The sequence below is a fragment of the Dermochelys coriacea genome, chromosome 8 (genome assembly GCF_009764565.3).
Source record: "Dermochelys coriacea isolate rDerCor1 chromosome 8, rDerCor1.pri.v4, whole genome shotgun sequence".
NCBI lineage: Eukaryota > Metazoa > Chordata > Testudines > Dermochelyidae > Dermochelys > Dermochelys coriacea.
In genome coordinates this window covers 70582746-70610544 of record NC_050075.1, presented here as the reverse complement: position 1 = coordinate 70610544, position 27799 = coordinate 70582746, and the positions used below count along the sequence as shown (strand labels likewise).

The 27799-nt window shown below is 41.3% G+C and overlaps 2 protein-coding genes across 10 annotated transcripts in view; both read right to left on the bottom strand.

Annotated features, from left to right (window-relative positions):
• Nucleotides 1-9290, bottom strand: part of CDC14A (cell division cycle 14A) — a 121210-nt gene extending 111920 nt beyond the window's left edge. For 2 of the 3 annotated variants that reach the window (XM_038412211.2, XM_038412214.2), the window contains exons 1-2: nucleotides 8502-8800; nucleotides 7818-7908 (exon numbers count right to left, since the gene is read on the bottom strand). In XM_038412211.2, the coding sequence (XP_038268139.1) occupies nucleotides 7818-7908; nucleotides 8502-8607 (197 nt within the window). In that variant the 5' untranslated portion in view covers nucleotides 8608-8800. Of the gene's footprint in view, nucleotides 1-7817; nucleotides 7909-8501; nucleotides 8801-9155 lie in introns of those variants that run through there. The other variant, XM_038412213.2, reaches the window with a different exon arrangement.
• Nucleotides 9291-14686: 5396 nt separating this feature from the next.
• Nucleotides 14687-27749, bottom strand: EXTL2 (exostosin like glycosyltransferase 2). Of its 7 annotated transcripts, none has more exons than XM_043490758.1 (6): nucleotides 26258-26530; nucleotides 23850-23889; nucleotides 23411-23494; nucleotides 18304-18731; nucleotides 16120-16190; nucleotides 14687-15424 (listed from the first exon to the last, which is right to left on the bottom strand). In XM_043490758.1, the coding sequence occupies exons 3-6, from the start codon at nucleotides 23413-23415 to the stop codon at nucleotides 14933-14935; spliced, it is 996 nt and encodes a 331-aa protein (XP_043346693.1). In that variant the 5' UTR covers nucleotides 23416-23494; nucleotides 23850-23889; nucleotides 26258-26530; the 3' UTR covers nucleotides 14687-14932. The 7 variants fall into 7 exon arrangements, with proteins under 7 accessions (XP_043346693.1, XP_043346697.1, XP_043346695.1 ...); XM_043490762.1 differs by having other exon boundaries at nucleotides 18304-18608; XM_043490760.1 differs by having other exon boundaries at nucleotides 18304-18636; nucleotides 26258-26529.
• Between the last annotated feature and the right edge of the window lie 50 nt (nucleotides 27750-27799).

Here is a 27799-nt window from a genome sequence, read left to right as displayed (position 1 = left end):
GATGTTCGATTTAACATCATCACATGCTGTTGAAATGAACAAAGAACTCACTGTTTTATGTGTGAAGTGATAGCTCATGGGTGGCGTGACAAGGGTAGTCTAAACATTCATTATTGGTCCTACAGCCACTGAATCAGGGAGCATTCAGGGCTTTCTGCACAGCTACAATTACTGGGTCACCACAGTTAAGTAAAGAGACTTAACTTTGTGAAGAACGTGAAAATTTATCATTGCTCTGTCAGGAAAAAGAAACTGCTTCTTTCAACGTATGAAGGCAGTGAAGACGACATTTCATACCAATACAGCTCTAGACAGTACCAATTAACTTTATTGCATAGTAAGCATTCAAGATACTGACTTTACTACTTCCTAACCTCAAAAACAAGGATATATATTCTCTGAATTAAGCTTGCTTGGTCCACAGCAATATATCACAGTTTGAGTAAGTTAACCTAGATCCTCTTGCTGATATGAAGTAAATGCTGTACAAAATGTTCCACTGTCACATTAATTACTTCTGCAGCTGTTCACAAAGTGTCTCTGGTGGCATAATATCTGTGATGTCTTGATAATAAATATAATTACCAACCAGAATAAATAGTTGATTAAAGGCTCTATAATTTAGGAAGACAGTGAAGGATCCTTATGCTTCATTACTGCAGTAGTGGAATAAAATTTTTTGATAAAAAAGTACCCAAAATTGAAACATGTCCAGCAAGCTCTCTAGTTTGTTGATGTAACAAGTGAAAGCCTACTGTATGTTAATCAGTCAAGTGTAGGATGCCCAACCCAGATCTGTTTGCTGAAAAACAAAGAACAAGAGCCACTATTCTTCTTGAAGAAAGCTATTTACCAGGGCCTGACTCATTAACTATTAGGTCTATCTAAGACAGGCCATGTCTGTGTGCCAAATGATCATCTGCGAGCTGGGTTACTTATCAGCTCTACATCCTTGAAGGCATCAAAAAATGGCATACCTTTTACTGATGAAAGCATGTACCTCTTGGAGAGAGCCCAGTCATCTTAAGACTAGAAAGTTTCACTTATAACCTTCACTAGATCAGAACCAATTTTACGTAATGTAGTCACAGCTGGATAATTGCATTCAGCTTTTTCCCTTTAATTTGATGATATATAAGGTTGGCAAGAGAAAGAAAGTGGTTTTAATACAAGCTCTCAACTATCATGCCATGGTGTAAAAATAACACAATATATTTAACCAGAACAGTCATCATTACAATAGTGAAATTCAAGATAGCTACCAGATGAGATGGGCTTAAATAGCTTTTAAAAGTATTTCAATTGATAAAATATTGAGACATTTGATTTGAAAGTTTGAGCAAGAGTACCGAGTATGCAATTCTGACTCAATTTCATTCCCATCTTTAATTTTCATCATAATTCAGTCATGCTTTGCATATACTTTGGACTATAAAAATAATTACAGTATACAAGAGTTATCTTTAATGATAGGAGTGACCAATACTCGAGACCAAACACCTCAAAAGCCACAGCGATGGGGCCTCAAAATTCCTATTTATAAATGGAATGTTTAACAGCAAATCATTTTTACGGACTCTTCAAGGGTACTTTTTGAAGAACCAAGAGCTGTGGTAGGGGGACAGATCTTAAATATTGAGAGCGATCAGAGGATGTGTTCCTGATAACTAGTAGGCTGACAATCTTCTGCCTGAGTGTCTGGAGTTACTAGTTAGGAAATATATACACTGCTTCAATGAATGCACAGCGATGGGCTTCAGAGAAAGAGCTCAGAGTTTCTACAACCCTGTTGAACACACCTTATGAGTTTTGGGTTCTTATAGTGGTATCACCATAAAAGGCAGGCTATAATTTCTTCTATATACATTTGTAATTTCATCAGTTGCATGATTACTCACATATCCCGCAGTAGTTTGGGACATTCTTTTTATACCTATAGTGTCCCATAAACAGTTTGGGTACTGGATCGATACCTTAAAGATCCTCTCCCCTTTTGCAATAGCAGCTTGAGCGCCTCAGTTGATTTCAAATGCTAACAATTTTAAACAAAAAGGGCCTGTGTAGCAAGGCATTCTGAATGATGCACACAATTTTTACTCCTGGTGGAATTCTGCACTACTGCACATGTGCAGAATTCACATGCAGCACAGAATTCCCCTCCTCCACAGAAAATACTGTGCAGATGCTCCTTTCACCCACCAGGGGCTGCTGTGGTACCAGAACAGAGAGCAGCCCTTCCCAGGCAGGAGCTGCACCAGCTGTGGATAGAGAAGGGAATTAATCTGACTTCCTCACAGTGCTCTGCCCGTGGGTCCAGGCCAGGAGGCACAGGATATGGGGGGACAGCCAGCATGGGGCACATGGGGCTCCTGTGGGGGGGCACAGACTGGGGTTCAGAAGGACTAGCATGGGAGGACAGTTTGGGGCAGGAGCTGCATGGGGGGTGGTGCAGGACACATGTGCTGACTGAATGAGGGGGACTTGGGTCAGCCAGAGTCTGCAAGGTGGAGGATTCCTAACAATCCTGCCCCACCCAAAAAAAACCCCATTCCATACTTCTCCCACACAACCCTTCAAGTTCACACCCAGGCTCCTTCCCAGCAATTACTTCCCTCTCCCTCAGCTCCTCCATTATTCCTGACTCCCCCAGGCCTTTGCACTGCTTCTGAGGGGGTGCAAGAAATATGTTTCTGTATTGTCGTTTAAATGAATTAGTACTTGGAGTTCTATATTCATATACCTAGTAATGAATCAATTTGTCAAAAATATTTCCTGGATCTTTTTTGTTGTCTGTGTTGTTACAGACATAGTTGCTGACAGGTATTTTAAAATAAATTACCAACATTATTGAAACTGGTGTGATTGCATTTTTTTGGGTCAAATAAGTGTAGTTACAAAATTATTTTAAATTACAGTAAGACCTAGAGGTCCCAACTGAGATTGGCGTTTCATTGTGCTAGGCACTGTACAAACATGTAGTAAGACAGTTATTGCCACAGACAGCCTACAATCTAAAGAGACAGGTATTATTAGAAGGTAGATGGTCTAGCTGATATGACACCCAACCAGCAATCAGGAGATTTATATTCTATTCCCAATTTTGCTACAACCTGCTATCTTCAGAGAAATACATGAATAAAACATGTGGAGTGTACTGTTGCTAGGCCACCGCACGCTTCCCTGCAGACGACCCAAGTTTCATAGGGGGAAAAGTACTTTTGAAGCCATCCATATCTGGTATACAGTATAAAATTTATGTGAGGGGTAACAAATGTCAAGGCAAAATCTGGCATTAGCCAGTTGAATGGAGGTATATATTGCTTAAAATCTGTATGCCGGCTGCTAATTGCCACCTAGTTTATTAATATCTACAGTTAATCCCTTCCCCTGGAAAAAAGGTTGTTGGTTTTTGTTTTTTTAATTGTCATTCTGTGTACAAAAAAACTAAACTATTTTTTCATTAATCTATGAAACAACATTTCTGTGCTCTTCCTAGTGACTCAAAGATCAATTAACAAGCGTACTGCTAAAGCTATGTTAAAACGGGCAATGGATGTTGGTGGACAAGGAAATACACATCACTATTCCTGTAAAGTCATTTAAAACATTATAAAGTTCTGCTATTTGGCAAGATTGATTTTTGAGAATACCTCTATAATCTAACACTGAACAGGACTTATTCTATAATTAGCCCATTATAGGAGTTATTCAGGCTGAGTTAGTAGAAGGCTACCATTACAGGACCAAATCTGATGGAGAGTTTGAGTATTGCTTTAAGAAAAGGAGTACTTGTGGCACCTTAGAGACTAACAAATTTATTTGAGCATAAGCTTTTGAGCTTCAGCTCACTTCATCAGATGCTGTAGCTCACGAAAGCTTATGCTCAAATAAATTTGTTAGTCTCTATGGTGCCACAAGTACTCCTTTTCTTTTTGCGAACACAGACTAACACGGCTGCTACTCTGAAACCTGTCAGTATTGCTTTAGAATTTTAATGGGGGGGGGGGAGGGGGAAGGGAGGAGACACTCAAAGCATTGCATACAAAATGTCTTTAGACACATGCCCTAAAAATATAAGGGCAATTTTACAACGTTTCCGCAAAAGGTAGGCTGATTACCAGGACATTTCAGACATGTCTGAAAATGAAGGGATGCACTATTTGGACTGTAGAGTTTTTCCAACTGGTTTTTTCACCCCCTCTTGAATTTCTGTATATGTTTCCTGGATACTGTATATCGGAAGTAAGGTGTCCCTCCAGTGAGGAAGTAAAATACAGATAAATCTTTCTGACCATAACAATAATGAGTGAAGTTTTGATTTCAATTATTTTTAAGTAGCAAGTTCAAAATCTGTATATACTGAAGCTTTATAGTTTTTTCCTTTAGAAGAATGTTTAGAATTAAAAATGTCCAATTAAAGCCATCTTGCATATAAAGGAAGTCAATTTATATTTTTAAATGGTGGGTCAAATTCTGCTTGCCATTAAACCGATACAAAAATTACAGTAGTTAACGTCTTGTCACCAGCCCAGACATTTAGATATGAAGCACCTAACCTGGGGAATCTCAATTGTGGGGTGCAAATTGGGAAGAGAGGCAGGTGGTCTGAGGTAGCTAAGCCACAAGACATAAAAAGTGCCATAGGAGAAATAAACCCAGAACTTTGAATTACATCCAAAAGTTAAATAGGAAGCTAATGAAGATCATGAAACACAGGTATTGTGCTAGCTCAAGAAATGCTACCAAGGTCTAGTCTACGCTTGAAAAGATTTGTTGGTATAACTATAGAAGAATCTGGCAGTCTTAAGCCCTTAATACCAGCAAAAGAATGCTTTTTCCAGTATAGTTTACACTGGTTCAGTGTGTGAAATACACTATACCAGCAAAAACACTTTATGCCAATATAACTTCATCAACCTTAGGACTGTTGCTGGGGGGAAAAAAAAGTCACACTTAACCAAGACTGCTATTTGACTGAAAGTTTCTAACACAGCCCTTGCCTAAATAATCTGGCCAATGCATTGTGCACGAGGTGAAACTTCCAAGTGTTTTGCTGGTCTCCTCAAGCAGACCATATTGCAGTGATTGAATATGGACAAAGATAACTGTAGCAAGGTCCATATCCACAAGTTGTCAGGCTTTTTCACCATACAAGTACAGCCTAAAGTGCTTTCGCTGCTACTTTAGTAAAGTAGTGTTACTTTACTAAAATTAGCCGGGCATCAAAGGGTATCTCCAAGTTGCAAATGCTTCTAACAAGAGGGCAAATCTCTTCAGAAGGGACGCCAATGTCACTATTGCTGCCAGCTGTTCCCCCTACTCTAAAAACATTATCTCGGTCTTACCAGGTTTTCTCAGCCACTTTGCCCTAATCCAGATATATACAGTCCCATCCAAATGCAATAAAAAGAAAACAGAGCTTGATGTTATCTGTGTATAATTAATACTGAAGCCCAAAACAGTATTTGCCTGGTCATAAACTGCACACACATCACAATTATCTTGTGATCAGCAATATCAAAGTCACCTGACAGAAATAAGAATTAGCATGACCACTTGATCCAGATCAATAACCATAATGAGACCCATACAATTTCTGCATCATATCTAGGCTTAAACCAAGATTGAAGAAAAATCTGGAGACTGAGTACTGCAAGCACTGAACAAGCGATTAATTCAAGCCCCAGAAAGCACAATAATTAGCAAGATTCTGTCAAGAGCAGACTGCTTGAATCGCGGCCTAAAAGTTTAAGATAGGATAGCACCATTAACAGACCCAGAACCCTGCTGCATAATTTAGTCAGCCATGGACATGCATCTTTGGCCAGGGTCTACACTATAATCATACATTGGTATAACTATGTTGCTCAGGGGTGTGAAAAATCCACCATGAGTGATGCAGTTATACTAACCTAACTCCACTGTAAACAGTCCTATGTCAATAGGAGGGCTTCTCCTGTCAACATAACTACTGCCTCTCACAGAGGTGGATAAACTACACTGACAGGAGACGCTCTCCCCCTGGTGTAGCAGCATCTTCACTGAAGTATTACAGTGGAGCAGCTGCAGAGTTTTAAGTATAGACATGCACTAAGTCTCAATCACAGTATGAAGTTTTTCCAAGAATCCTCAGAGCCTCTACAAGGTTAAACCTGCCTGAATATGAAATTTTTCATCATGTTGTCCCTCTTGACACACAATCACACCCACAAAAGCAACTAATCTGCAAACAGGTAAAAAAGCAGCAAGAATTATTTTTATCCAAGCAGAAAATACAGATTCATCAAGCTGTCAGGAACCCAAAACAGTTTTACAGAGGGCGATATACCAAATGCAAACAAAAATACTCCCTCAGAGCCATAACAGATAAACAACTCTCTCTCACTTCCCCCAACAGAGCAATTTATACATCTTTATATGGCTGCACTGTATTAAGTGAACCTTTGCATGTAAAAAGAATAAAACCAAATTCTTTAGGGTCAGACAGTTAAATATTGCTAAATATATTTGTGTACTGAATGCCCCAAATAACCAAGATTACGAGCGAACGAGCACATGAAGTTTAAACTTATTCTTCTCAGATCCCTATTCTTCATGCCTCTCTCCTTGGCCCCAGTATCAGGATGCCACATTTGTGTATTACTGCCACAACTCTGGATGCCCATTCTATAATAACTAAGCTACGGAGCATACCCATTCAAGATATAATCTGGTTCTCTTGAGTTTTTAATAGTGTTTTGTATCCTACAGTTTGAGGCATAGCCTCACTTTGTTGCATGAAGTATAATTCTCTTTGAGTTCAGATCATACAAATAAAATAGGTAACATGATAACAGCACCACCTTGTTTTAATAATGACAGGTTTCAGAGTAGCAGCCGTGTTAGTCTGTATTCGCAAAAAGAAAAGGAGTACCCGTGGCACCTTAGAGACTAACAAATTTATTAGAGCATAAGCTTTCGTGAGCTACAGCTCACTTCATCGGATGCATTTGGCCAATTTGTTAGTCTCTAAGGTGCCACGGGTACTCCTTTTCTTTTTGTTTTAATAATGTTATTGAGATGGGCCACAGCCAATTTAAGAAAACACATACATCTAAAAGTGCTTTTACTTTCAACATTTATGAATAGTTTTCTTTAATCTCTATTTTTCAGCTTATTTTGTGCAGCTGACACCACTTTGTGTACAGTCAATTTCACTGCTGACCTTGAATTGTCAGTTTCCCTTGCAGGTGTTGGTCTTTCATCCCACAGGAAAGAAAAACAAACATCCTTATTTATTAAGCCTACAAAACTATCAGTACAAGATACCCCTTATTTTTTTCGTAATCTGACTAGATTTCAAGCTGCATGTGTCCTTTTAAGAGCCCACCTAAAACTTCACTATCTTTAAATTATAGAATGAAAAATAAGAAAAAAATCCAAAGAATAATCACTTGGTATTTTTCTGCATATAGAAAAAACAAGGAATTAATTATTATTAACAGAGAAGCCACTGTTATTTCACCTGACTTTCCCCTACACAGACTTCTATGCAAGACTTTATCCAATAAGATTTAATTAGTCTTAAGAGAGCCTCGCTTTATAAATAAATCCTGAGCAGCATGTCCATCCCACCCACCTCTGGGTCAACTACAAGTTAAGTAATTGCACTGCAGTCTTGTTATTCTTTAAGGGGAGAAAGCAATATAGTTCACCATAAACGTTGGGTTCTTTACTACACTCCATTCATTACAGAGGACTGAAATGCATCAATTAACAAAAGAGTTAAGCAGTTAACAAGAGCCTTGCAGGACAACGGAAACTAAAAGACAACTTACTTTTCATAGACCAGCTCCTCATCAGTACAGAAATAGTGGGTATTTACCGTGCTTTTGGGTTTATTCCGTAAAGTAGCAAAATATAATCGATCTGAAACAAAGTTGAAGGCAACTGACAAAGGCTATACAGATGTCGCGGTTCGCTTTCTCTACCTCCCCCAACCCGTCCCTACTATTCCCCCCCAGCCCTTCCTCCCCGGCCAGCAGGGGCAGCTCCAGGCTAGGGGGTAAGAGAGCAATCTCCGCCCGCCCTCTAATCCTCGGCCTCCGAGCGGGCGGGGCACCGCGACATTTCTCCTGCGTAGAAGGGAGAAGAGAAAGTCGGGCTGCCCCCCGCTTAGCCGCACACTGCTGTACCCCCGGAGAGGGCTCGGCGGGACGGGCTCGCTACAGGGACAGCCACGGGGGGCGGCTTCTACCCAGCGCAGAGCCCGTGGCGACAGGTGCCGACTGGCTCCTCACCCGAACGGAGACGGAAGGAAGCGGCTTCAACACGACCAGCCCCAGCCCAGGGGAGCTGGGTCCCTGAGCCCCGGGGACAGGGATAGAACGGCGAGGGCCACGGAACTCCAGGGATGAGGAGGAGAAGGCAGGAGCCACGGTCCCCCGGGGCGGGGCCAGGCCAGCCGGGCAGGGTCCCGCGGCCGTGGGCAGCCGGGCTCCTCGTGTCCCTCAGGCTCTCACCTTTCAGGAACTCGGAAGCTCCCACCAGCAACTCGGAGGCGGACGGAGCCGGCTCCATCTTAAAGAGCGCGCGGAGCGGCGAGGCGCGGGGCAGCTCTGAACTCATGGGACCCCGGGGCGACTCCGGCGGGACCTGCGCGGGCTCAGCAGACAGGGAGCCCCCAGGACATATCGAGAGGAGCCGCCTGCCTGCGGCCGCGCTGCCCAGAGTATCGTTGTCCCCACAGCCCGCATGGGAGGGAGGACAGGGACGGGGGGAGCTGCCAGCTCCAACGCGGAGCGGGCGGGCGCCGAAGGGGACTTCGGATCTTCCCCGCCCTCCGGCAAGGCAACACCCCCGCCGCTTAAAGGGGCAGCGTCTGGTTACCAGGCGCCGACCAGCGCGCTAGCAACCCCGTTACCAAGGCTTTGTTACACCGGACCTAGCGCCGGGGGGAGAGAGCAGAGACTAGTGTCCCTCCCCGCCTCCGCTCCTCCCTCAGAGCCCCCCCTGCCCCGCACCCAGGGCTGCTCCGCCTGCTGCCTTAGAGCCTGCAAGGGGATCCTCTTCTCCGCCCCTTCGGAGACTCCTTACACCCGCCCCTTTGGAAACTCCTTACACACACACACCCCAGCCAGCGCCGCCCCCTCCCCGCCCCTTCGGAGACTCCTTACTCCAGCCAGCTCCGCTCCGCTCCGCTCCGTCCTCCTCAGGCCCCCGGCGGCCCCCTTGCACGGTAATGCCGGAGAGCCCCCATGCTCTGCACTAGCGTCATGGAGAGCCGAGCCGAGCCGAGCCGAGGACGGCCTGGGAAGCTGCGGAGCAGAAGTGCCTCGGTTACACGCGGCGAGCACCTCCCATCAGAGCGCGCTCCTCTACTGAGGCTAGCGTGCGGGCGGGGCCTGGGTCTCCTCAGCGCCATCTACTGGACGGAGCCTTCAGTCTGATGGACGGGGCGGTCAACCAATTAAGAGCGCCCTCCCGCGTTCGTAGTCCGCGGCGGAGAAGGGTTGCGAGGCCGCCCCCTCCAGAACACGCCCCTCGCTCGGGGGGTTGAACGGGCTGGCTTCAGGCCCGCGCTGCCTGCGGCGGGGCAGCAAAAGGCGGGCTGGGAAGTAAGGCTGAAAACTTCCGCGGGCACGTTTGAAGTCTCCAGGTGGACTCTCGGATACACGCAGCCGCCGCACATCGCCCCTTCTCCGGTGTAAGCTCTTCCCAGTGCCCCGGAAATCCCCCCATTGAATTCGTTTCCCCACAGTCCTGTCTGGGAGGGAGGGTTCTCCACAGGCAGGGCTAGCCTCGCCTCGCTGTTTGGGGGGGGGGGGGGGCTGGGATGGGGGTACGGGCCGAGGGCGGGTCTTGGTGTGGGCTCCACTCCCTCCTATGGAAGTAACTACTGGGCAGCGGTTACAGCCCCTCGCCTTTGGCGCAGGTATAATAGGAACTGCTGTAGTGCTAGGTTTCAGAGTAGCAGCCCTGTTAGCCTGTATTCACAAAAAGAAAAGGAGGACTTGCGGCCCCTTAGAGACGAACAAATTGATTTGAGCATAAGCTTTCGTGAGCTACCGCTCACTTCATCCGATGCATCCGCTGATGTGAGCGGTAGCTCACGAAAGCTTATGCTCAAATAAATCTGTTGGTCTCTAAGGGGCCGCCAGTCCTCCTTTTCTTTTTGCTGTAATGCTGAATGCCGACAGGTAGCTGGCTAGAAAACTTGGGAAGCTAGAGTCAGTCTGAGCAGAACTGGGCCTCACATCTTCATTACACTTGAACTACTGTCCTGTATTGTAGAGCTAGCTTCTGCACACTGCATCATAAAACATTCCCAGTGCATTGGGCTGAGCCTCAGGCACTCTGAACCCATTCTTCTGGGGCCTCTAAGAAGTTATCCGGTGTTCTAATATTTATTAGAGGTTGCTACTGTTAAGACTGTGGAAGTAGCTGGACTATGGGGAAAGCATTCATAATTTGTTTATACCTGGTAACAAGGAGAGACTGACACTTGGTCAATTCAGAAAAGATGTTTCTTCATAAGTAGCCATAGGTCAGTGGAGGTGAAATAGAGTTGGATACCCTTATTTTGCTCTGTCTGGCAGAAGCATTAGTAGTGGATGCCCAGAGTAAGGGGGAGAGGGACTCTAGATAACAGTCTTCCCCCACACAGAGTGATCCTAGTTTCAAATATAGCTGTACCGTACCACCCTCCTCTCCCCCCGCCCCCCATTCACAGATTGATTCCGTTCCCTTGCTAGCCCAAATATGGGCAGTTCAGATTACCTAGTCTCTCTCAGGCACACCATTATGCCTGAGTTTCCTCTCCAGTCATACATCTGGGCTCCTTCCACACTGCATGGCTAAAGTTTCAAAATAGGATGTCCCTTTCTGGGCTCTGTTTAAGAATATACTGGTTCTATTCGAGTACTTGAACAGGAAGCTTCCTGTCATCCACCTTGTCCTTAATTAAAGGACTGTGAAGCCTTTAGGTTTTCTTTGTAGTTCTTCTCCCCTCATATCAGGGTCCACAACAGTCTTCCTCACCCTTGATGGTAGGGACTCCCCCAGCCCTTCCATCACCTTCTGGGTATAGTCTTCCCCCCTCCCCCCGGTTGCAGACATCTACAGTAGTTCCTAGTGGTCTCTGACCCATTTGCTAGCCAAAACCTTACTCATGCTCCTTTCCCAAATCCTTACCAGGGGAGGATAAACCGTTACAGCTGTTGCTTCACTGGCAGGTCAGAGCAATTCTCTTGCTTCGGTCTTTTTCAGACTTAGCCATAAGACATACCTCTCGTCTTATCAGGCCCTTTTCTCAGTTTCATCATATGATTAGTCACATAACTTATCTGGAGACCAAAGCTGTCACAATCCTGAGGTCTTAACGGGTCTGAGGCCCTGCAACAGCCATGGTAGGCCATGCCTCCCTTTAAAGACCACCATGTTCAGTGCACCAGCCCAAACCCTTGTCATTTTAGAACTTCCCATTCCCCATCAACTCCCACTCCATCCAATTCAGTCCCCTCCAGCTCAGAAATACCACTCTTTACACGTGCATATGTCTAGTTATTTTATTTTCATGAAGGATTTGTTGGTGTAGGAAGAGAGCAAAGCAGTTTCGTTCTGACCTCACTATGGACCTCTTTCTGCAACCTTTTATTAACTTGGAATAGTAATAGCTTAAGTCCCAGTTAAAACAGGGTTAAGTGGGACTATATGGTGCATACACCTTGTGCTAGCACTTTGCACAGGGATCAATTTCACACTTACTGACTTAAAGGGACTACTTGCACAAGTACGTACTTTTCAGCATGAGTAAAAGTTGCCTAAGTGGGTTACTTCCACACCAACCCAGTACCTTGGGAGTAAGTTGTTTAAAAACTTCAGATGGCAAGAACTCATGTAAATAAAACTCTACCTCCCATGTTGTACTACTCCTGATTTTCAGAATTTGTTCATCCAGTCCTAGTGGGGGAAGCTTCAAACAGATTTGAAGATAGGATGGATGGTCTTTATATGGACTGCTTTCCTTTTAAAAAAAATAAAAATCTTGAGGAAAATTGTAGGGTAGGCCTCTTGCCTAATCATCTGTCCAGGAAGGGTCCCTTTTCCCTATCTTCTATTATTTTTCTTCGGAGAGGTAGGTGATTTGGGTTTGACAAACATCAGAAAATACAGTTAAGGCTAAAATGTAAATTTTACACTGCTCATTGTGCTTAAGACTTGCAGCATACTAAGAGTCATACTACCCTGTTCCTTCTGGAACTTCAGTATATGGCAAATGGAGCTCCTACCCACACCAATTGAAGGAAGATACAGTAGTAAAACTTTGAATTCCTTGGCACAGGAGGATGACTTAGGGCTAGAATTGCAGCATGAGATTTTAATTTTCTTTGATTTCTATGTTTAAACTAGATGCTTAATGCCAAAATTTTCAAATGGGGGGGCCTAACCTAACCCTTTGGGTACATATTGCACCTATTTGCCCAGACTGCCTGCAGAAAGGCAAGATTTGTTAGGTGGGGTGGGTTTGTACACCAATTTTGTGGCACAGCTTAGGTACCTAACACTTGAAAATTTGCCAATAGTACTATTATAAGACAAAAAAGTACATAAGTATATAATTTGTATAACAATGCTACAAATTAATTTACCAATATGAGAAACACTTACTTTATTAATTGACAACTGATACAGAAAAGAAAAAAAAGTCACAGAAGCAACAATAAACAACTGATGCACAGTGAGTTACTGCAAGGAGGTCTGCACTGGTAGAAAGACCACAGATATGTATATACTATTTATCACTGTTATCACTGTCATAAAATCTACTTTGATTACTCCAACAAGATCAGTAGGCAGAGTTTTAGTCTTCACATTAAAACATACTTTGCCACCTAAAATTTGACAACTCCTAAGGCTAACAAGATTACACTATCTAAAACAAATCCTATAATACAACTAATAGAACAAGTGTAAAAAGCATGGTCATAATCAGCCTACTTGTAAAGAACTTCTAACATTACTCAAGAGTCCTTTTTTCTCAGCTAACCTGTTACAAGAATGATAGTCATAAACCATGACTACACTAGGAAAATGACTCATTCCTGACAATGGTTGTCTGCCACAGATCCCCTTGAACCAGCATTTAGAACAATATTTACTGCTAGTGCAGATGGGACTAACTCCTTTTTTAGTTCTGAGACTTGATTCCACCAAGGCTCCGTGATCTGATCTGTCAGTGTCTATATTACATTGCCATAGACTATTTCTTCCACGTCTCAAGAATATTTTTTTGTAATGGTTTTGTCCTATATTTAGGATGTATATTTAAAACGTTTCCAGTACTAGTTCAGCAGTCCAAAACTGATATCAGCTGATGGTAACAAGTCCATTTAACATAGGTACAACCAAAGAATTCAGAGACTGAAAAGACCCAACAAGTCATCTAGTATAGTCCTCGCCAGGAATGTAGCCTACAACATATTTCCTAATGTCTCCATTAACTACACAACATTTTATTTTTATCATAGACGTTTATTAGCTTTGCCATTTGAAAACAAGGAAATAAAAATAGAATATATTCAATTCAAACAGTAAAACAAAATAAAGTAGACCTGTATGCTTACAAAACGTACCTTCTGGATCAGATGCAAAAATAGCTAGACAGACATAAAATATATCTGTAGTTACTACCATGAATTATACTTAAAACATTTTTTTAGAAGTATGAGTTGCTTTTCAGCCACACTTCTCCAATATAATGCACAGTAGAACCTCAGAGTTACACACACCGGAGTTATGAACTGACCAGTCAACCACATACCTCATTTGGAACCAGAAGCACCAAAGACCAAAGAAAAAAAAGCAAATACAGTACAGTGTTAAACGTAAACTACTTAAAAAAATAAAGGGAAAGCTGCATTTTTCTTCTGCATAGCAACATTTCAAAGCTGTATTAAATCAAAGTTGTAAACTTTTGAAACAACCATAATGTTTTGTTCAATTAGGAACATTTCAGAGTTATAAACAACCTCCATTCCTGAGGCATTTATAACTCTGAGATTCTACTGTATATGCAAAATACTGAAATAAGAGTAAGTTCTAAAGACTGTAGTAAGTAGCAAATATGGCACCTGTCTCTTTTGGCTGCGTATACTGTAACATAAGCTACATTTTTTATGATATATGCTTTCCATGTTCGTTATCTTTCCCAAGTTAACAATTAGAACGTTTACCTTTCAGTTCCTGAGCAGCCTACCAGTGACTGTGGGCAAAGTAATGATAGGAAAAGAGGCGGTATCAGCAACATTATGCTCCATAACCCCTCAGTGGCCATTGTTATATGTGAGGCATCCAGAGTTTTTTGATACAGAGACCGTGCTTTGTTCCATGACTTCGTTAGGTTTATGGTTTGATTGGAACCTCAGGAACATTTCACGTTGAAGAACAGTAGTTAACATACAAGCTCTGAAGAGTTTTATAACCAAGTCTAATACCCTTGCAAACAGTTCAGTGTATCCCTTAAAAGATTTCACTAGAATTGTTGAGAAAAATAGAAATATATATATATATATATAACAACACAAATATGCCAAAATAGCATTCTAAAGAAATAGAAGTTTAGTTCTTCATATGTGTGTACCAAGTGACTGTCCATTTTTCTGCACATGCTTTTGAAGGTCTAGCCCTGTAATTTTGACAACAACAGTTTCTCAAATATTAAGAGATAAAAGGTGATTTTATTATAAGTGAACATTACACATATGCTGTTCTTTAAAGTTTCTCAATAACTTACATTGGGGAAAGAAAATACTGTGGGCAAAATTCAGAGGCTATGTGTTAAAGAGGACAAGCTGGAGTAATGTATGTCTTCTTCTGGCCCCTCAGCATTTAACTTACACTGACTTGAATTCACTGTTTTATGGGTAACATATACCCCATATATTATACATGCTTACATTTTATTCTTGTGATTGGCATAATTAGGGAACCCAAACTGAGAAATTATAATGTTAGAATATTTTAAGGGCATACTGTCATAAATATTAACCAATTTGTTTAGACAGTAAGATCTTTGTAGCAAGTGCTCTGCTCGGTGCCACATTCCGGAATAACCACTGTTAGTCTCTTTTTCTAAATTCCTTATGTCAACAGGTTTCACAAACACTCCTGAAGGCTTTCCGGTATGCTTTGCCACTAGAAAATTCATGACAATATCATCACAGTTTTGAGTTTCATCTATCAAAGCATGAACAGCATCGGGCTGCTTTTGAAAGAGTTCTAGGTATCCACTGTGGAAGAATGCTGCTCCGATGAGAACCATGGAGTACTGGTCCCCATTTCCAAATCCAGGGGTCTGCAATTCAAAGCTGCCATAACTGTATATACCTGAAGGAGTGGAAACATGCTTTCTAGGAACAAATCCCACTATCTGATCTGGAAATTGCTGTAAGAAAATCAAAAGATAGCAAAATTAAAGCTCTACAATACAATCAAAATGTTAATCAATACAGCAGTACAAAACCTTTTAATATAAGTATCCCTTATGAGACTGTTATTGATAGAGGTGCAAATTAATTGCTATGAAAGATGCAGATAATATAAAATAATCAGCTCTGTGGTCTGCTGGCCTGCACCACATGGAGATTGTTGCAAGTTAATACAAAATGACCTACAAAAACTGATAGACTGTGCTTCCTTCCACATCATACAATGCCAAGTAGCATCTGGCCACAGTTAATTTGCATTCACATGTTTGGGATCAAAAATAAGCCTACAGATAATCTCCGCACAGTAAAGAGAAATATTACTATTGATTTCTGGTGCACAGCTTCCAGATCAAATTAAAATTTCTCTGCTGCATTTAACCAATTATATTTTCTGATAGCTGTGACTTTGTAATTTGCCTTTTAAGCCGAGGAATGATAAAAACCTCGCTTATACCTGCAGTCTGTAATTTTGTATCATTAGAATATTATTCTTCAGCGTCTCTTGCCTTTTAGAATTTAGCTGATCATCTATATGACAGATGATAACAGTATGTCCTAGAAATAGCAACAATGAACTGATTTAATCTTTCCATTTAGTAAAACTGATATAAACTCCATTATAAATATGCAGGATGCAATATACAAATATTACCTGCCAAACAGAGAAGGCAAAAGCAAGGTCATAGGCACTAATCAGTGTGTCGTCATCCATCATTAAAACAGCTGGAGAGAGGAAAAAGACATTTAAATTTTTTGATTAAGCTAAAGAAAAATTTAAAATCATTCAGTGATAAATACAGGCAGTCCTTAACTTTATGACCTTTGACTTAAGACAAATGGCACATACGACGCTTCTAGGTTGACAACCTGATTTGACTTACGACCATTGGTTTTGACTTTACCACGCCTGCAGTTCCGAATTACGACGTTTCGACTTATGATGCAATTTTCAGGAACCAATTGTGTCGTAAGTCCGAGGACTGCCTGTATGTGAGAATTTACCTGTGCTATATGCAATGACAAGCTAGCCAGACAACTCCTATAAACGTTAGGATGAGCTGCATAGCTAAATCACCATGCACCAGGCTGAAAATGTATACTTAGATATTAAGGTTAAGTGAAAAGGATGTTTAACTTTGCAGTTGTAACAGATGATTAATGGACCTGAAGCAAACATAATTTTTAGCACATTATTGCTATTATCAATCACAAACGATCACTGTAGCATTAAAAGTTGTGTAGCATAGCTGAACAGCTGTGCAGAGGAAAATCTGTGGTGGGACAGGCAGGCGGGATGAGGGGTTGGCAAAGGAATACAACAGATTTTACTAATTGCAGGTCACGTTGCAGTCCTAATAGCTTTTTAATACTGTGTAAAGGACAACTATAAAAATCAAGGAAAAAATCAGATCCCATATTGTCCAGTATGATGGATTATGTGATTTTCCACATAATAATTATTTCTTAACAGCAAGGAAACACCAAGACGTAAGTATTTCCACACCACTTCTCTGGGACCTAGAAAGGCAAAAGTAGCATATTATATAGGCAAAAATTCCCTCTTATTAACTGCAGGATAAGGCCTGTTGCTTCAGATCCCCAGTGACCTTGGGTGACACCTTCCTCTGCAGCATGGGAGGGATTAACTGGGTATATCTCACTTAAATCAGTTCCCTGACATTGCAGAAGTCTCAGGCATTCATGCACCTCTGTCCCTCTTGTTATCTCCCTGTCACATGTAATAGTCTAGTTTCATGTGTAATACTATGGTTGGATTTCAGTTGTTGCATGTGGTATGGGAGTGCTGGGTGGATTTGATGGGTAGCCTGTCATATACAGGGGATCAGATTAGATGATTTTGTGGTCCCTTCTGGCCTTGTATGAGATCCTAGAACCTGAAAACATGCTGCATGTAGGGGTGAAAGCAGGATGCGCGTAGGTCAGTTCATCAGGGAGGAAACATAATGGGGTGCTGACCCCTTTACGGCAATGCTATGGCTCAGTGCAACCCTAATTAAGCAGCAAGGCATTCTGGGGGCTATAGTGCTCAGAGGCTTTCTGGGAATTTTAGGTTGAGTAGCAATGTAAGCTAGCATAGAGGGTAGTGAAATAAAAGAGTTTCCTTTTTACAAACAAGGAAGAGCCCACAAAAAGAGGTGTGTCTTTTTACTTGAAGGAAACAGGACTTGTTGGGGGGTCTCTCCTGCAAAGAGTTGAGGAAGAGGCCTGAATGAAAAGCCAAAGGGCAGGGAAAAATACCCAAAAAAGGAGCAGTGATTTGGGCTAAAGAATCAGACTGGGCTAAGGGGGGAATATAGAGAGCGGCACATGCTTTTGGATTTCCACCAAAGGGCTGTAGAAAAAGGCATGTGAACCCCTGTACTGATTTGGACTTTTTTAAATGTTACTTTTGTTGGATTAGGGAGGAATTTTGGATTTGGCTGGAAAGCTAATCTATCTAGTCACCTTTGCCTGAAAGAAGAAACTGAGATAGCAGCCACATTTCCATGGGTACAGCAAGGGCCCTCCCCCCATTCTCTCCTCCACCCAGTGCTTCTAATACAGCCTCCGAGGAGTGGAGCGTGTCTAACATCCATGCTACAGGATCTTCATGTGTTCTGCTGCTTACATCTTCCCTGCTGCTGTTTTCTGCTAAGTGGAATTGCTCAACATCTGGTGGATTCAGAGGTTTCTGGATCCACTTGGTCAGTGGGATTTTTCCCATAATGATCAAATATGCAGTTGTTCTGAGTGATAGATAAAATAAGTGTCCTGAAAAGTGGAAATAATATTGTTAGCAACAATGCTACCTGTAAAAGAGTGAGGCATTCGTTACCTTTTGTTTCCAATTCAGGGAAGATCTGGAGTCTGTTCCTCATGTGATTCATTCTCTGCACTTTGAAGACAACAGGTACAGGATGTGGTCCCAAAGAATTCCACATTTCCTCTGGCATCTTCTCCCCAACATTGTTCCACACAATAATTACTTTGTGTAGATGGGGGATGGCTTGATAATGATTTAAGAGTTTCAGCAATAAGTCAGTTCTATTGTATGTCTGCATAACAAGAGTAAATGAATCCAAGGCAGATTGGCTCTGGGATTTTGGTTCCCTTCGCGAATTGGGCATTTTGTCATCTTTAATGTTAGGAAGCAAAGCCATTAAAGCACCTGCCACAAGGAGTAAGACAAAGATCACCACAGAAGAGAAGCGAAGTAGTCGGACTCCCATAACTCTTCCTGGTAGCTTACATATGTGATGACATCTTTATTAACAAAAATTGAAATGGGAAGAGAAAATTCATCAATCATCTACCTACATATTTGTCAGTTCAATGTAAAATTAACATAGACCTCACTCAGCTTATACTCAAGCAAAATTCCAATTAAAGTAAATTGGAGTTTTGCCCAAGTAAATGAATAAATCTTTTTTGGAGCCTCTATGTGCTTCTGTGATAGAAAGAATAATTACTATTTGTATTAAAAAACCCTTTATCATCAAATAGTCTGAGATGGTCCTTAAAAACTTTATTTGTATAATCATTATGTGAAACATGAGATAATATTCTAGTATCCTCTCTAAAACTACGCATGAATGTACTCTTGTCTTGCAAGTACACCGGGAGTTAAATCTACACGTGCTGTTACCTATGAGATCACCCACTGAAAAAAAGCAGATGATTGAACAGGGATCAAAAGGGTTTTTTTTCCAGAGAAGTGTGATGCACAATAATGGCCAAAATGAAAGATAAAGGGCTGGTACCAGGGAGAAGCAGTAAAGATGACCGCCTGAGGCAATAGACACGAGTGGTAGCAAAACTCAAGATGTGTCATAAATCCCATACAAAGTCTACCTTGATACTCATGCATGTTAACTCTACTAGGTGGGGCTTGTGCCAAGGATAAAGAAAGTAGAATCAAGGAGCATCTTCCCCTCCTCCTTCCCACTTGAGCCCTCACTCCAATGCCTTCTCCTGCCCATTGCCTATTCCCACCACTTCCTCCTTGCATCACTAAACATTTATATTAAGAAAGTACCTAGAGTCCAACCAGTTTGGGACCCATTTTGCTAGGGCTTTACAAACATATAGCAAATGACAGTCTCTGATCCAAAGAGCTTATAGCCTATACATAATTATTTGGGTTTAAGTGAGTTTTAATTCTTATGAAAAGTGCTGGATTAATAGCTCCAGAGTCCTTTGTTTATTAATGTAACAGGTACAGCATAGTTATAGGCAAGCTTCACTAAACTGTCCCAAATTGACTGAAAGGAATCAACACTAGGGATGAAAGGGTAGGACTGCCTCTATGCCTCTTCAAGGTATGACTTTTCTGCAGAGACCTCAATGCTCAGTTCTGTCCACTCCCTTCTCCTCTTCCACTGCACTGCTTCCTGACTCTGCTTACAAAATCATGAAAAAGTTGACAGTTTTTGTAGGAAGAGAATGGCAGGGAAAATCCATCATTAGAGATTCTGCCATCCAGGACAGGAGGCAGCAAGAAGTTTGGTTTATTATTATTGATATTATTGTAATTATTGTAATGCCTACAAGCTCTAATCACAGTCCTGAACTCTGTTGTGCTAGGCACGGTACAAACACAGAACAAAAAGACAGTCCCTGCCGCAAAGACCTTATACTTAGATTGTAAGATAAGAGACACCTGATACAGACAAACCGGGGAGTACAAGGATACAATGAGACAGTATTAGTCAGCATAATAGGTAATGGTCTAACCGTTGTCAAGCTATTTGTAGGCATCACAACAAAGGATAGTTTTTAGGAGATTTGAAGAAGAACAATGAAGTGCCTTTGTGGATGTATATGAGGAGTTCCTCCCAAGTGTGAGGATCAGCATGGGAGAAAGCACAAAGGTGCTTGTTTGAAAATTTAACAAGTGGGTGATAGAAGCTTGCATCATGGGCTGATTGGAGGCAGGGGCTGAACTCTCAGTACCGGATGAGAGATGATAGGTAAGATGGAGATGTGTTGTGATGGGCCTTGAAAGTGAAAACAGGTAACTAATATTTTATTACTTATTAAAGGGGTAGCCTAAGGGGTGCAAAGAGAGAAGTGACATGGTCCAAGCGATGAGCTCGGAAAATGATCTTTGCAGCAGCATTCTGAATGGATATGAGTAGACAAGACTGCATTTGTTAAGGCCAGAGAAAAGGAAGTTGCAGTAATCAGTATGTGAGATAATGAGAGCCTGGACGAAAGTTTTAACTGTGTAGATAGATAGGAAAGGCCATATCTTAGAGATTTTATGCAGAAAGAATCTGCAAGATGAGACATAGCCTGGATGTGAGGACCTAGACAGAAGTCTGAGTTGAAGATAATGCTCAGGTTATGGGTCCAAGTGAAGGCAGGATGGTGGTATTGTCCACTGTGAAAGAGAAAGGAGATAGCATAGAGGGTTTTTGGTGAGAAGAGTAAGAGCTCTCTTAGCCATGTTGAATTTGAGCTACTGACATTGAAAGGCAGAGGTTTTAGTTTCGTCAGAAGGAGACAGATCTGGAGCAGAGATAGATCTGTAATTCATCAGCTTAGAGATGGTAGTTGAATTTGTGTTTGTGAGTGAGATTACACAGAGATAAAGCAGAGGGGAAGACGAGAAGGGAGACCAAGAACCTGTGCAAACCCCCACAAAAATCTGGAGGGGGAAGATGAGGATCCTCTGAAGTACATGCTAATGGAGCAATCAGAGAGGTAGGAGGAGCAATTAGAGAGAGAGGAAAAGAACCAGGAGAGGACACAGTTATGGGAAGCCAAGGGAGGACAAGATTTCAAGAAGAAGAGCATGTGCTGAAGGCAGCTGACAGGTCAAAGAGGATGAGGATGGAATACTACTTCTGAGAGGAGGTCATTAGAAACTTCAGTGAGAGTGGTTTCAATTGAGTGCAAGGGGTGGAAGCTCGATTGGAGAGGGTTTAGGATTGTACTGGAGAGGAATTCCAGATAGCTATTGCAAATACTACATTTAGTGAGTTTAGAGAGTAAATGAAGAGGGGAGATGGGGCGGGAGCTGAAGAGGCAAGTGGTGTCAATGGTCAGTTGTGGGTTTTTTTTTTTTCTTTTAAGATGGGAAAGACTAAACCATATTTGCATTGTGTGGGGAAGGAACCAGAGCCAGAGGCAGTGACAGGGTTAATTTCCTCTCTATACTATTCTGACTATTTGAGGTGCAGAGCCTCTCCTTCCTGTGGCAGACATTGGGCTGGAGTTGGTAAGGTCACAACTATGATACTAGGCAGTGAATTTCAATACCACAGACAGACTGAGCACATTCTTGGGCATGTCTACAAGGAGGCAGATAAAGCCTGGATAGGAATCACATCATCACTGGGTACGTGAACCAACCAGTGATGTGATAAAAGCACTCAAAGGCAAAGTGTGGGGTGAGTGAATCAATACACTTGGACAAAACAAAAGAAAATGTGACAAGGAATGAGCATGAATTGGAAGGAAGATAGCTGAGATGCCCAGATAGCTTTCACATCTCTGTATTCTACAATTCAGTGCAGTATTATATTTTAATATATAATTCAATTTAAAAAGAAAATCACCCTGTGTTTCAATGTTCTTCTGTTTATTTTATGCTGCCATGGAAAGGCAACCATACAGTTTAGTCACACAATCAATTTGTCACAATCTAGTGGTGTTGGCGCACCACAATAACTAGAGGGCCTTGTCTCAAAACTTACATCCAGCATGGAGAACACTGTATGTGGGGGGTGTTGTTTAATAGTATTAAGTAGCTATTATTTAATGTGTTCAGTTTGGTTGCTGACACATATGATTCATTTCAACTCCCATTTTGAAATAATATATTTTCCGTAAGAATTATTCATATGCCAGTTACTTGACTATTGTTAATTGAATATGCTAAAGCAGATCAATCCAAAGAAACTCATCAGTTTTGTGTCTTGTTAATTCTGAAATATCTTGATGGACCTGAGATTGTTAGATGCAATGTTGTTTTAGTTGTGTTGGTCTCTTGTCTCTCTCACCAACAGAAGTTGGTCCAATAAAAAATATTACCTCACTACACCTCATCTCTGAGATTTAGTTGCATATTATTTGTTTACTGAAATATGCAATATCCCAATATGCCTTTATTAATGTTGTCTTTGTACTTTTAATTTTATTATCATTGCATGGTATGCACTGAAAGGCAAAAATATTATTTTGAAATAACCTTTTACATTAATATTTTCTTCAAACATGATGTGTACAGAAGAGGAGAAAACCCCAAATACCTTGGGTATTTAGACTATATTAGTACATATCTTGATCAACTCTAACTTGAGAGCATCCAATATGTAAAATGACTTTGCTGATATAACTTTAGTTTCATCATTGAGATTTTTGGTTGTTGCTATAGGATCTTGGCAAAATTATCTGTATTCTTACTTTGAATACAACTGATTTGATTAAATGATATCCTGATTCATCTCTTAGGAACCACCACCACCACTTCTGTAACAGTCTATTGTTTCTTTCTCATAGGGCAGGTATGCCTTATGAGATGGGTATCCTAGGTAAGCTTTTTAAATGGTTATGTACTTTTGCTCTCATTTATTCTCAAGACATACGAGTCAGATGCAACTTTCTAAGCTTGCTACTGATCAATAAAGATTATTAAGAAACAACTAGTGGGCCATATCATGCTGGGAGTGTCTTTTTGTTTTGCTTAAGCAGAAGCACCCCCCGCTCCCCATTGATTTCAGTGGGGAGTTCTGTTTAAAAATTGGTGAGACGTGATGATCTTTCATGTTTAAAACCCTAAAGAAAGTATTAAAGTTTACAGGGATGTTACTTTCCTCTGGATACAATAAATGCAAGCTTAATTAATTAATTACACAGTAATAGACCAGTTTAGACAATATTAGCATGAAACAATTTAACAAAGGTCATACTTTTAGTTTTAAAAAAAATGTACTTACCTCATTTTTGCCAAGTTGGACTGGGTATATTTTGGTTTGTTTTAAAAGATGGTGCTGATTAGGTGAAATCAATTCTGTATGGACCTGTTGGAGATGAAAAGAATTATGTAACTTTTGATCATGCATTTGCTCACCAATCACCCAAGATCCTGTCACAGTTATATATGTGTATATATATATATATATATATATATATACACACATACATGTATAAGGCAAGTGTTCATCTCAACAACTGATGAATGTACACATTCTGGGCAACTGTCCATCTTTTCCTGTTGTTCAGCAGAAGAGTTTTCATTGGATTTCATGACCACTATAAAAATGCATTGCTCAACCAGTATGTTAGAAAGAAAAATGTTCTTAGCTCAAGCATATTTAGCTGCTCATTGCAATATTATTTATTTGTATTACAGTAATACTTACAGGCCCCAAACACAGGCCCCTATTTTGATAGGTAGTCTGGATGAGTTTGCCATCTAAATAAACAAGATAGTGTGGAAAGAGAAACAAAGGCACAGAAAGATGAAGTGACCTGCCCAAAATGAAACATCAGGTTGGTGACACAGAGCTATGAAAAGAACTCCGGTGTCCTCAATCTCAGTCCAATATGCCATATCCACTAGACCACATTAGAGTACATTGCGGGCTACCATAATCAGAGCTGGTTCAGGTGATAGTCTCCCATTTTTCCAGTGCATATCTTTCATATTCTCCATCTCCCATGTTTATTGGTTGATTTAGAGGTTAAAGGGGAAGAATGTATGGTGATCAGTTGGTTTAATGATTTTTCCTGTCTCATCTGAAGGCAGGAGAGATGGGGATGGCAATAAAAGTTCAGGGGCAAGAGGGTAGGTGGGTTGGTAGCAAAAGTAAAATGGCAGAAAAGATGGGTGGTCTTGTAGTTAAGGCACTAGATTGCAGTCCAGGAGATCCAGGTTTAGTTCATAGTTCTGTCACAGACTTCCCACACGACATTGGACAGGTCACTTGTGCCAGTGAAGGAATTACGGATCTCCCTGCCTGCAGGCCACTGCAGGATTGGGGCCTTAATCTCTCTGTCTAGTGGCATCCTCGTTTTATAGAAAGGGAAATACTTCCTCTCTCTGTCTCTATTTAAATAATAAGCTCTTTGGGGCAGGGTTTTTTTATACTCTGTGTTTGCACTGTGCCTAGCAATTTTTGTTGGAGCCTCTAGCTGGTACTCATAGTGAATAATAAGGGTGAGCACTTTATGGGGTATCTATCTGTGAACTGAAGAGGTGGCATTTTCCATGCCTGCAAATCAGAATGAGCATTTCATACATTTTGGATGGAAGACAATCATAGAAGTGTAGGACTGGAAGGGACTTCAGTAGGTCATCTAGTCCAGTCCCCTGCTCTCAGGGCAGGACTACGTAATAACTAGACCGTTCCTGACAGGTGTTTGTCCGACCTGTTCTTAAAAACCTCCAATGTCTGAGATTCCACAACCTCTCTAGGCAATTTGTGCTGAACTACACTGACAGAAAGTTTTTCCTAATGTCCAACCTAAACCTCCTTTGGTGCAATTCAAGCCCATTGCTTCTTGTCCTAACCTTTGAGGTTAATGAGAAAAATTTTTCACCCTCCTTCTTGTAACAACCTTTTATGTACTTGAAAACTAGTATGCCCCCTCCACCCCCCGCCATCTATTTTTCTCCAGACTAAGAGGAAAATTAGTGAGGGTTTTTTTTTTTGTTAAATCTGTCTGTGTGAGGAACGTAGATAGATACCAGCTTCTATGTTTGGACAACAGAAATATGGGAACTTAGAAGATGAAGAGCTAGCGTTAAGTTGTTGAACCTATGCTTCCATATCAACAAAATAACTTATTTTACGTTATATAAACTTTACTGATAGAAATGCAAATTGGAAAGTCTGTATATTTACAGCACAGTCTAGTGATCTGAACATGTGGCAGACAGTCAGGACCTCCTGAGTTTAGGTTCTGGTTCTGATTCTGTGTGGCCTTGGAGAAATCACTTACACCATTTTCAAAAGTGACCTCTGATTTTGTTTGCCTCAATTTGTGGGTGTCCAACTTGAGACACCATTGTTCCTAACTTTTGGAAGCGCAATTCCTAATGAAATCAATAGTAGCTGCTGCTTATCAGAATTTATCGGCCCAGAGGTGTCTCAAGATTGTCTCCCGTAAACTGATACAGCTGCAATCAATGTGCATTTTTAAAAATGTGGACCTTAAATTGTATCTCAGATTCCCTTTTTACAAAACAGGCATTGTGATACTTGCCAAGATTGTTGTGAAGATTAACTAGTTAATATTTTTAAAGCACATGGAACATCCAAACATAAGTGCTATGTGTTATTTTAAAACTGTTGGGTTTCTGTACATATGTGTTTACTTAATGACATACAATAGGCTGTAAATGATAAATAAGGATATCACAGATGAATCTCAATTTAAGATATTAAATTAGAATTAATATTCTGGTGCTTTCATGTATGAATGTGTTGAACGATGCAGCGAAGTAGGATATAAATTCCACTGCAACTGTATTGGGCTTCTTCCCACATTGAAAGTCTCAACATTCCTTTGTAAGGAATATTTACCTCTTTTAAACAAAAATAAAATACAAATACTGAGAAAGTCAAGATATGCGATTTTTAACCCCCTTTTAAGAAAGAATTCTTCTGAAGCTGCTGTCTCTCTGCCTAGACAATATCTCCCTACCCATTCTAATAATCAGCATTCATTTTATGAAAACAGTTCATTAAAAAAAAAAATTATTCAAAGAACAGCCACTTCACATCATTGCCCCCAATTAAAAATACCTTCCATATTACTGCATTTTATTGTATCCTTACCTAGAATGCTGGAGACCGTGAGCCAGACAGCTTATTTGTCTAAGCCTTGATTTGCATAAGGAAGAATAGAGATTTTTTAACCAACATAAGAAGCCTGCACTTTTTTTGTAAACTCAGTCAGCTTGCACTGGTTGTATTTTTAAGTCAACAACACTGATAGAAAACCCCTCCTTCCTCATCCCAAGGTAAGAGACTCAGCAGAAGGGCTGGAACAAGCCCGTACTACCTTCCCTTTCTGTGGTATAGTACTTCCTGCTGGATGAAAACACTCCTCTTCCCAGAAGGCTCGAATTTGTAGTTCATGCTTTATCCCGCCCATAACTGTTTGTCAACCCTACTTTCAAGCAAGCTTTGATTCTTACAGAGAATCAGATATTTTTTGCATGTGTTTGTTTTCAATGTCACAGATGGTACCCATCTGTTTTATGGGAGGAGAAGTTCACCTTGAAATGGACCTGAGAATGTATAAAATTAAATTTCCCTGATTTGCCTTATAGTCTTTATTATTAAATCTCTTCCTCATTCCAGTTCAAATACAAATATTTCTCTATAGATTGCTGGTCACACAGAAAAGCAAGATATAATTATGTGAAGTTCATTTGGATAGAAAATTAAAGAGGAAATGTACATATCTAACCTATTCACGCCTTCGTTGATACAAATACTATTTTACCATGTAGGATATTATAGTACAGTGAAAAGAAAAGGAGGACTTGTGGCACCTTAGAGACTAACAAATTTATTTGATTATAAGCTTTCGTGAGCTACAGCATCCGATGAAGTGAGCTGTAGCTCACGAAAGCTTATGCTCAAATAAATTTGTTAGTCTCTAAGGTGCCACAAGTCCTCCTTTTCTTTTTGCGAATACAGACTGACACGGCTGCTACTCTGAAACCTGTCATAGTACAGTGAGGATTTTGCAGCCACCTTCCGTAGGTTTTATTTGGTAACAGCATAAATCTTTCAAGAAAGCGTTAGGATTTAGCTGCCTCTGAGAACTCTGTATAAAATGCATGGAAATGAAACAGCTAAAGAAATTGCTGTATAGATTGCGTCCCCAAACTGGTGTCTGTGTGGGCGGAGGAAGGATCCACACAGCTGTCTCGCCTATCAAAAGACGAAGGTGATCTGCAAGCAAATGCTTGATTTTACTGAACTGCGCTTTCAAGCTGCGGTGTCCAGGGGACTGGGGTCAAGCAGCGAAGCTATGCAGTAAAAAGGGGATCATTTTGATTTAGAAAGGAGGTAGTTATGGGCGTACCTCACAGAGGATTCTGAGAGAGGGCAGACTCAAGGAAAGGTCATTTTTGAACATCCAGGCAAGGATTCAGGACGGAGAAGCAAGGTGTAAACGGCTGCAGCAAGGAGGAACGATCAGAGGCACGTCTCCTCCGCAAGCTCTGGCTAAAGAAGCTTAGCTGCGAGCCTCAGCACACAGGACCGCAGCACTCCACAACCAGCCCAGCGAGCCCACCCAGGCCCGCCGGGAAGCAAGGAGGAAGGGAACGCGCCGGCAGCTTCAGGCACCAGCGTGCCCGCGCT